The sequence below is a fragment of the Oncorhynchus mykiss genome, chromosome 2, assembly GCF_013265735.2.
Source record: "Oncorhynchus mykiss isolate Arlee chromosome 2, USDA_OmykA_1.1, whole genome shotgun sequence".
In the NCBI taxonomy this organism is placed as follows: Eukaryota; Metazoa; Chordata; class Actinopteri; order Salmoniformes; family Salmonidae; genus Oncorhynchus; species Oncorhynchus mykiss.
In genome coordinates, this window is record NC_048566.1 from 14,398,286 (window position 1) to 14,408,769 (window position 10,484).

Sequence of the window (10,484 nt, forward strand, 5' to 3'; positions counted from 1 at the left end):
GTTCAAAACAAGGAAGCCACGCAGAATCACTGATCTAAAAATAATCAACTTCCAGCAGATCTGTGCAGCACCATGCACAGAGTGAAGGAGACATTTTAAATACGGGTATGTACAAAATGATAAATGATTAAATTATGCAGTTATACAATCTGTGTCTGCTCGGAATGGAAAAAGTTGCATTGATATATTTTTTGAAATTGACATTTTACTTTCAAGTTGTCTTCCAACTTGTATGTCATCTTTTTCTGCAGTCACGCTTTTTAGATGAGCGTCACAACGTCTGGACTGTAGAACTACAGGAACAACGTCTGGACTGTAGAACCACAGGAACAACGTCTGGACTGTAGAAAGGATCAGGAACCACATGAATAAGATACAGCAATCTTATTGAGCAAATTGTGACTGCAAAAAAAGATGACCTGGAACGCAAACCAATCCTCTGGCACGGCGTGTCTGCTGGTGCTAGACTTCTGTGTCCTAGCCTCCTTTCCTGTGACCTAGCCTAACCTCTTTTCCTATGTCCTAGCCTAGCCTCCTTTCCTGTTTCTTAGCCTCCTTTCCTTGATTTGCACTGATCTGAAAGCAAAGGATGAGTGAAAACAATATGGAGGATGTTTACTTTCAAATGGCTTTCATTATTTTATTTTATTTTTTGCATAAGTGTCCATGAAGGAAGGGAAAGCATGAGAGGAAGTAATTTGACTTATAGCCTTATATAGCTTTTCACTAATATAGACATTTATAAACTGGGTAGTTTGGCTTCTGGATGCTGATTGGCTGAAAGACGTGGAATATCAGACGGTATGGTTGCTTTCCACTGCTAAGACGTTGCATGAATCAACGAACGGTTGCATGCCACGTCATCGACTGTCGACTGTGTCCATCGACTTGTCATCGACTGTCAGATTGCTATAACATATGTGGTTAGCTGAAAGGTAAAATACCTATCTAGGTGTTGTAAGATCTGGCAGCGTCTAGCCTACCCCTTGCGAATCTATCAACAAATACCCAAACAAATGAAAACTGCAAAATAAAACTATTTTAATAAAAGACAAAGCCAAGTTAACAATAACATCAGTTGCCAATAGAAACAAGAATTAGAATCAAAACCTAAGGATGAACAATTCCATAAACCAATCTTGTTTGTCGCATCTGAAAATTCCTTACAAAATCATATCCTAGATCTAACGTCTCAAACGCACAGGATGTGGACATAGATTTGATCAAGTTGGCCACTCGGTGGTAAACTCTTGATCAGAATGCCGGGATTCTGATCCCCATAGAAGGGCCTTGGGAGTTTCTGGCTGCAACCTCTCCTCCAATGCAAAAGGCCTGGGAGACTGAGAAGACATTGTGCTTGGAATGATTAAGTGGTAGTCTGGGTACCAGTCTTTTTAGCTGACATTCCACTACTTGACCTCCTTGGCATATGTCACGGAAAAGGCAACAAGGAGTGGAATGTTAGCTAAAAAGACTGGTACCCAGACTAATTAAGTGGGTTCAGATCACAACCTTCAGAAGGCAGAACCACTAGATGGTGCCATAAATTTCTGGCAGCGCCATGGTCGGCACCAACACTCGTCCTTCTGAAAGAGAACGAAAAAGATTAAGTTGCATTTCAAATTTGGACTTGAAAAGTATTTGGTTGTTGTGACATAGAATAGCCTGTGTCTCCTCACCAGTAGATTTCTTCCTGTAGTAGATCAGTCCAGCTGCTATAAAGACCACCCCCAGCAGCAGCCCACAGGCCCCGATCACCATCTTATTCTTCTCAGGACCCGGCATGGAGGGGTCTGTAATCACACAAACAATTAAGACATACATCTTATAATAAATAGACTTATAAACCCTCCCTCCCAAAGCACTCGTATCTCATTCAGACACTCCAAGTCCACACACACACTTACCCCAGTCATACAGTTTGGGCTCAGTGAGGCTGAAGTGCTCCACCATACAGGCGATTCTCTCTCCAGGTGTGGGTGTGTACTCCAGGTGCGAGTGGATCTGGTAGGTCCAATCCCCATTGACCAGCTCCTCTGTGGAAGTCACATTTGAGGTCACTTCCTGTCCGTCCCTCAGCCACGTCACTCTGATTGGTTTGGGGTAGAAGTCGTAGGCGCTGCACACAAGCATGGCCAGGTGTCTGGTACTGAACGGCTCGACTGACCTCAGCCTGACGTAGGGCTCAACTGGAGAGGGAAGAACATACTGGCTTCTTCAGGGCTCGCCTCATGCTCTTTTCATGATGTTCATCTATCTCATCTAGTATGTACTCCTCCTTATCACTACCATTGAGTATGTACTCATTCACTCACCTGCCTTATCTAGTAAGTACCCATACACCACAGGAACGTTGCTGCTGCAGTATTTCTTCATTTCGTCTCTCCTCGCGGCCAGAAAAGCAGGGCCTTTGCAGGCCGTTTCAGTGAAGTTCTTCATCCATTGTGTGTAGACCGTACATTTCTCTGTTGTGCTGTTGTATTGTCCCAGTAACTTCTTGTTGCCGTAGACCTGCAGCAGAAACTCAATATCACGGGGCTCCTCGGAGCTGAACCGACACCTCATCTCAAAGTGTCCAAAATAGCCATCTGTCAAATAAACAGTCACAAACAAGATGAGATCTGGAGGTCTCCTTTCTCTTCTTTCATAATATCATCTGATCAACAGACCAGAGAAAACAAATACATTCTGTGGATTTCACTCTTTATGTATCTTTGTCTATAGAAATATTATAAGATGGAATAATTCTTTATCAAAATACAAGCATGTTTAGTGCACGATTTCATCAGTGAACGATTACAAGAACGCAGAGGATGACACACTTTGGCCACTATATACTTAAATCAAGGGTGAAATTGTAGTGTAGATATTGGAGGGGGGGGGGGGGGGGGGGGGGCGAACAGCAGACCAGGGGGTCCTCTCCCCTGCAATGTTTTTGGACATTTTAAAATGCCTTTCCTGCGATTGTACACAGCTTGACATCACTTATTATGCCTCTCTTTAGGGTTATTTTGAGGGATATTTGGAAGGGTATTTTGAAAACACAGTATAAGTGGAAAGTTGAAGGCCCCTCCCCCCAAAATAAAAAAAATGATTATAATTTTTAGGGAAAACAAACTTTGGGGGGGGGAAACAGCTAAGAGAAAAAAATTGCAGCTTTATACTGCTATTCTACACATTTTGTCATAAATCAGAGACAATGTTGAAGTTAGTAAGGTGATTTCTTGCAATTCTACACATTTTGGGCAGAGAAAAAAAATGCTCTTTTATAGCTCACCTCATGCTATTCTTCAAATTTTTTCCCTTCAGTTTTAAAGCAGGTTTCCTGCTACTCTACACATTTTGACATGAGGCTGAGAGAAAATGTTGCCATTTTAAAGTAACTGTCCAGTGAAAATCTCCCTTTTAAAAGTGAATATTCTGTTAACTCATTCTGTTGTTGGGGTACACCCACACCATTCTGTTGATGGGGTACACCCACACCATTCTGTTGATGGGGTACACCCACACCATTCTGTTGATGGGGTACACCCACACCATTCTGTTGATGGGGTACACCCACACCATTCTGTTGATGGGGTACACCCACACCCTTCCAAAACTGTATGGAAAACGATTTCACACTTATTGTAATTAATTATATATCATATTTCATAGAAATCTGGAAACACTGGACAGTTACTTTAAAAGTCAAATTTGGGCAAAACCCCAGGCAAAAACAACAGCTTTAAACTGTATAACTGATCAACCCACCATCATACCAGGTCATGTAATGTTAAAAAAAAAAAAAAAAAATGGATGAATAAGATATTTGGCTACATTTGGCCATTTTTTACCAATCTCTACAGCTTCCATCCAAAAACAAATCCTGTGAAATTATATCAATACATACTGGAGTTATTCCTAAAGAAAATAATGTACTTTTCACTCCATACATTTTCCCTGACACCCAAAATTATTCGTTACATTTTGAATGCTTAGCAGGACAGGAACATGGTCCAATTCACACACTTGTCAAGAGAACACATGGTCATCTACTGCCTCTGATCTGGCAGACTCACTAAACATAAATGCGTCATTTGTAAATGATGTCTGAGTGTTGGAGTGTGCCCCTGGATATCTGTCAATTTTAAAAACAAGAAAATGGTGCCGTCTGCTTTGCATAATATAAGGAATTTGAAATGATTTATACTTTTACTTTTGATATTTAAGCATATTTTAGAAATGATATTTACTTTGATACTTAAGTATATTTAGAACCAAATACTTTTAGACGTTTACTGAAGTAGTATTTTACTAGGTGACTTCCACTTTTACTTCAGTAACTTTTTATTAAAAAGGTATCTATATTTTTACTCATGTATCACAAGTGGGTGCTTTTTCCACCACTAGACTTCAATCCCTTCAGTCTCTCTGTACAGAGACCACAAACAACAGCATTAATGTTGACTATCTCACCACTAGACTTCAATCCCTTCAGTCTCTCTGTACAGAGACCACAAACAACAGCATTAATGTTGACTATCTCACCACTAGACTTCAATCCCTTCAGTCTCTCTGTACAGAGACCACAAACAACAGCATTAATGTTGACTATCTCACCACTAGACTTCAATCCCTTCAGTCTCTCTGTACAGAGACCACAAACAACAGCATTAATGTTGACTATCTCACCACTGGACTTCAATCCCTTCAGTCTCTCTGTACAGAGACCACAAACAACAGCATTCATTTTGACTATCTCACCACTACAAGTGTCTATAATGGCAGTCATTTTGCAAAGCTCAAGACGATAACTGAGACTTTGGACTGACTTTGTGTACCTTGATCAATTCAAAGTCATTCTGTGGTTCCTGTCAAACCTGATCACAACTATAGGACAGGAGCAGATTTTTACTCACCTACTCCAGACAGAGAGGAGAAGAGAAGCAATAGGTGGATGGACGAGAGATTCAGCACAGACATGTTTACTTCTCAGAACAAGAACATAGTTAGATACCTCCTTCTGTGTCTCTATGTGGTTAATGTTGGCCTGTGTCTATAACGGAACGGAACAGAATGAGGAATCAGATTGGATGGACCAATGTCAGTCCAGTAGTGAAACAGCTCTAATGTCTTTCAGGAAGTCATTTGTTATATTGTTATGCTCTCTCTCTCTCACTAAGCATATCACAAAGCACTGCAATTCATGACTGATGTGTAATTACATTACCAGCTAAAATATTGCAATCAGATTACAGATTATTTTGAAAAACTAGATTACTTCTCAAATTACTTTTAAATTCAGAATCGATGTTTGTGAAAAAATATATTGACACTTTGTTTTCTCAATTGTGCAATTCTTGTTTTCTCAAGAATTGTGCAAGTTTAAGTTTGTCCGCCTGAGCGAGAATGACCAGAAGTCAGAGACCACTATGACACACCAAATGTGTTGGATGGATCCTTTGTATTTTTCTAAAGCCTCTTTATTAAAGGGAAAGTAATGCAAAAGTAACTGAACGTAATCTGTTAGTTTGGGTAATTCAAAAGTTACGCTACGGATTACAATGACACTTAACTAGTAACGGATTACATTTAGAAAGTAACCTACCCGACCCTGTTTATGATTATTGATTTGACACCAGGCAAAGTCCCATACCAATTATTGCATACAATAAAACTCTTATTCCTGTCACTGTGTGTAAATATTAACCAACCTACTACTTTACAGTCTTGTTTGAGTTTCTATGGTATTGGTCCCACAAGCTCAGACATGCTCTCCCATTCTCACTCAGTTTCAGTACATTGTATAAAAACTTCATACTTCCTCCTGTTTACCACACAACTGATAGTTAGTAGTAAATGGTGAAATGACATTAAAGTTTGTGATCATGTAAGTATTGATGACAGAGGGGGGAATTACCCACTTGCAGTGTACAATGTAAGACGGGAACGATTAATGGCTGTGATCCATTTATGTGTCTATTATTGTTAAACATCCCAGGTTGGGTGCATATTTATGACACCTTTGATTGTTCCGAAAAAATATTTAATATTTTATTGACAGGCAAAAAATTAAACCGTTACAGAGTAGTTCATATTTGCACTGGCGTACCCCCCCCCCCCCCCCCCCCCTCTCTCTCCAAAAGAAAAGGTGGGTACGCCCTGGAGGTCAGCCACCCCCTCCTCCTCTCCAAAAGAAAAGGTGGGTACGCCCTGAAGGTCAGCCCCCCCTCCCCAGATAACATATGAACATGTCATAAGCCATGGCAAAAAAAAATAAAATGACAGGAAATTAGCTGCTAAACTTCAACCTTTTCTCTCAGCCTCAGAGCAAAATGTGTAGAATAGCAGGAAATGTGCTTAAAAAATGCACATTTCTCTCTGTCCCATGGCAATGTGTGTAGAATTGCAGGAAATTAGCTTTAAAACAGCAACATTCTCTCTCAGCCTCATGGCAATATAGCATGAGATTAGTTATAAAACTGCCTATTTTTCTTTGCCCGATGGCAAAATGTGTAAAATTGTACGACATTAGCTGTTTCCCCCCTCAACAAAAAATATGCAACTGCGGTACGCCACTAATTCTGTCACATTGTTTACCTACAACTGCAAAAGAGGATTTTTTAGATTTCATATATGTCACAATTCAGTTAAACTGTTGTCCTTTGACGTACAGGAATGTTCCGGTAGCCACTCCCAACAGTCCCAGAGTCAGGCCCACTCCACAGAATACAGCAGGACCAGCACTGGACCCACTCACCTCATGTATCTTATACTCTGGGGGACAAGAGGAGAGCGGTGCCATCAAAACATTGAAGAAATACATATTTCAACTATTATATATTACAGTGGCAATAGTTTATGAGGAAACATTACCCTGAGTTTCAGATTTTATTATATCTGATAGGCTTCCAAAGACCCAATATAATTTAATAAATACCCTATTTAGAGAAACAGTTTCTCACCCCAGAACCTGGTTTTGGGGTCCTCCAAGGCTGTGTGCTCCACAGTGCAGGCATAGACATCCCCCTCCTGTGGAGTGAAACTCAGGCTGGAGAACTGGTGGAACGTTCCATCTTTATTAGGATAGTACCGACTGAGAGACGCTCCCTCAGTCACCTCCAGGCCATTCTTGGTCCAGTTGACTTTGACAGGCGGGGGGTAGAAATGATTGGCAAAGCAGATAAGGGTGTTCTCCACCCCCAGCACCTCCTCAGCCCTGGGGTAGATGGTGCTCTCAGGGGCATCTGGGGGGGGGGGGGGGATACAACCACTAGCTTTAAAATCAATCTCTCACTGTAATAAATAAATGTCACTTTTCATCTTCGTTTTAATTATTGTCATAAAGTTGATTTGCTCTTTACCTTTTACCTCAGGTGGACACTTTTCTTCTAATATCCAAAGAGCCAAGGCATCCTGACACAATCGTCTGCCTTTAACGGCATTCTTGTAGAAGTTACGAACAGTGGAGCTTGGGAATGGCCCCAGGAACTCAGGCAATGTCCAAACTTCCCGTCCACTCTGGAAGTCAGCATATACCACTTCCTCCCCATCCACCTGAAGCTCTGCCTCCGCCTCCACCTTTGTATTCTCAAGACAGCCCTGCACATAGACGGTCTCATGAGGAACTGGAAACCCAAACAGATAACATACAAGTTCAGTTGAGTGATAAATACACCAAATCATTTACATCAGCTTCAATCTTTACAAAGTGATTGAACCAAATATTGGTTCAAAGTCTATTTTAAACCGTTATCACACTTCATATACCCAGTACCTTGAATAAATTAATATGACCCTGGCCCTAATTCAATTGGCATTAAAATCAATAAAAGACTTACTTTCTGCCGAAGTGCAGACGACCGCAGTAAGAACGACAATAGCCACAGAGAGGTTCATCTCTCAGTTCGTGAGCGTGTGGGAGAACTCTGCCGAGAACAAGGCACTGACAACTCCAGTGCTGGTTCTTCCTCTCGTTTACAGATACTACTGCTGAACATGCATTACCTAGACTAGAACCAATCAGAACATTTATTTCACTCTCACTCTGTATCCAGGAGGAAACAGTTTACAGACCAGATGCCTCATTTATAAAACTGGGCGGGGGATTCACGTCAAAAGGTGGCGTACGGACAAAACACAGAAAGTGTTTACATACAAAAATATTCAGATTTTTAACAGTGCGTATGCACGTCCCACGCCGGTTTTCCGTTAGAAATCACAATCAACTCGAAATTTTTACATGTGGCGGACGCTGTGAATGCTACTGGCTCAGAAATGAAAAGGTGGTCCGACAAAAGTGGAGGTCAAAAGGTGCATCGCCTTACAGTGTTCTGCCACGGCGGAGGAAAGGACACCGGAGTTCAACCCCCTTGCCGGTATTATAGGGGAATCCCCCCTGAGTAGTGACGGAGGGGGACACGGACATGCAAGACGCACCGGATGATTCAGGTACGTAAATAGTATTCACACGTTTGAAAATAATAAAGCAGATGCATTCAAGTTGTTTAAACATTTACACATTCTATTGTTTTTAGTCTGCGTGTTCCAGTGGGGTCGGTCGGTGGCGGAGCAGGAGCTGAGTGTTCCAGTGGGGTCGATCGGTGGCGGAGCAGGAGCTGAGTGTCCCCAGCCCCGGCGTCTCCACTGCACCTTGTGCGTCAACCCTCCAGCGGCCGTGTCCCCACAGATGCAGTCCTGCAAAAGCAAACAGACACCATCAACGCTATTAACGAGGTTGCCAAGGAGTTTAAGTGCAGGCACGGCTTTGTTTCTGCTGGTGCTTCTCTGTAAAGCTGGGCCCACTACAACACAGATCCAAGAGAACAGCTCTTGGTAATGGGAACCAGCTCATAAGCCATTCCTTATCATTGGCCAGTAGATCTTGCTGGTCTCTGATAAATCGCTCTCGCCAAATCTTCCAACAGGGCCAAAGCAGCCATTGTGCGTCATTACACATTGTAATTGCATGCGTTTTAATACCCATCCATTTGATTGTCAAAGCTACCCAATTGCGTAACACCTTCAGGTGTGGTAATTACCCTGATTGTAACTGACAATGACAGGGCCATTATCACATGGACAGTTCTGCGCAACGAACATGTGATAACAATATGAAACCGTGTACTCGTATCTGCCCGACTGAGGCATCGTGAACGGCTTCAGTTTAAACAGAATTTGGACTGTTTCCATTAGTATTTATGAGAATACATTTCATAACATGCATGTATTGTTTAATAATTACAGATCCAATTAAATGATTCCCGATTAAACTGGACAACATGAGGGGTTCTTTGCAAAAACATATCTCCGTTTGTATTTATCCTAAATCGTGTCTTTCGTGTGTGAACTCCAGGTAACTCATACCATGAGGTAATATTTCGATTTATTTCACACATTGGTATTAATTTTAAAGCGTTTCTTGAGATTCCATCCTTCTGCCATCGGAGTCGCAGTTTCTCATTTCTCGAGTTAGTGCGTGTACATGTGGGCCAAAGTGTCCATTGAGGACCGCACATTCTCCCGTCAAGTTTGTTTTTTTATAAATCAAAGTTTGCTTAAAGTGACGTACGCCTTTTGTGCGTAGCAACGTTTATAGAGGACTATGGCACTATATTTAAGCAATAAGGCACAAAGGGGTGTAGCTTATGGCCAATATACCACGGCAAGAGCTGTTCTTATGCGCAAAGAGGAGTGCCTGGATACAGCCCTTAGCCGTGGGATATTGGCCATATACCACAACCACCAAGGTGACTTATTGCTATTATAAACTGGTTACCAACGTAACTCGTAAAAATACATGTTATCATACCAGTGGTATATGGTCTGATATACCACAGCTGTCAGCCAATCAGCATTCAGGACTTGAACCACAGTTTATAATCTTGTTCTAAACACTTTATACCACCAGGAGGCACTGTCACATCACCTACTGTATTTCTCTATTTTAGAAGGCAGGATAAATCCAGTCTTCTATTAGCTTTTTGATAAACCCTTTGAAATCTTGTTTGTTTTTCCTGAACCAGACAAGAATTTCATAATCAAAGCTGTCTGAATGGTCAAACACAGTTCACGGTTCAAACTAGACTGAACGATAACAGAAAGACACAAGCAGAGATCCAGCATAATCTTGTGTCTCTCTGGGTAGCTCGGTGTAATCTTTCTGCCCAACTGTCATTGATAAGCCTAAACCTTGTCTTGGGTCTTAGTATATCTCAATGTGGCACTCGATATAATTTACAATGGCGGTTCGGAAGGCTTTGTGGGATCATACCGGCAGCTATCGTTACTTGTATTTATATAAGGAGTCTGACATATTACTGAGGTGTGGCATCTGCATTGTAGCCAGTCGGGGTGTGGTAATTAAATAGCATATTCTCTGAGTTGCTATACAAGAAAGGCTCCATAGCTCAGTGGTTAGAGCACTGGTCTTGTAAACCAGGGGTCGCGAGTTCAATTCTCGCTGGGGCCTGACATATTTTGGCCCAGCTGATTTGTGACCC

The 10,484-nt window shown here is 41.7% G+C and overlaps 2 protein-coding genes and 1 non-coding gene across 5 annotated transcripts; 1 reads left to right on the top strand and 2 right to left on the bottom strand.

The window, feature by feature from the left end:
* Positions 1-71: 71 nt before the first annotated feature.
* On the bottom strand, positions 72-6,759 carry LOC110490504 (H-2 class II histocompatibility antigen, E-S beta chain-like). 3 transcript variants are annotated; one of them, XM_036962126.1, is made up of 5 exons: positions 6,657-6,759; positions 2,316-2,588; positions 1,908-2,189; positions 1,680-1,793; positions 72-1,586 (listed from the first exon to the last, which is right to left on the bottom strand). In XM_036962126.1, the coding sequence occupies exons 2-5, from the start codon at positions 2,563-2,565 to the stop codon at positions 1,531-1,533; spliced, it is 702 nt and encodes a 233-aa protein (XP_036818021.1). In that variant the 5' UTR covers positions 2,566-2,588; positions 6,657-6,759; the 3' UTR covers positions 72-1,530. The 3 variants fall into 3 exon arrangements, with proteins under 3 accessions (XP_036818021.1, XP_036818017.1, XP_036818012.1); XM_036962122.1 differs by lacking the exon at positions 6,657-6,759 and adding an exon at positions 4,902-5,270; XM_036962117.1 differs by lacking the exon at positions 6,657-6,759 and adding an exon at positions 4,675-4,860.
* LOC110516895 (H-2 class II histocompatibility antigen, A-Q alpha chain-like) lies at positions 6,110-8,525 on the bottom strand. The gene is made up of 5 exons (XM_036962136.1): positions 8,310-8,525; positions 7,824-7,994; positions 7,347-7,610; positions 6,948-7,229; positions 6,110-6,759 (listed from the first exon to the last, which is right to left on the bottom strand). The coding sequence occupies exons 2-5, from the start codon at positions 7,879-7,881 to the stop codon at positions 6,629-6,631; spliced, it is 735 nt and encodes a 244-aa protein (XP_036818031.1). The 5' UTR covers positions 7,882-7,994; positions 8,310-8,525; the 3' UTR covers positions 6,110-6,628.
* A 1,855-nt stretch (positions 8,526-10,380) lies between these two features.
* On the top strand, positions 10,381-10,453 carry trnat-ugu. The gene has a single exon. It is a non-coding gene; the product is annotated as a tRNA-Thr (tRNA).
* The last annotated feature ends 31 nt before the right edge of the window (positions 10,454-10,484 follow it).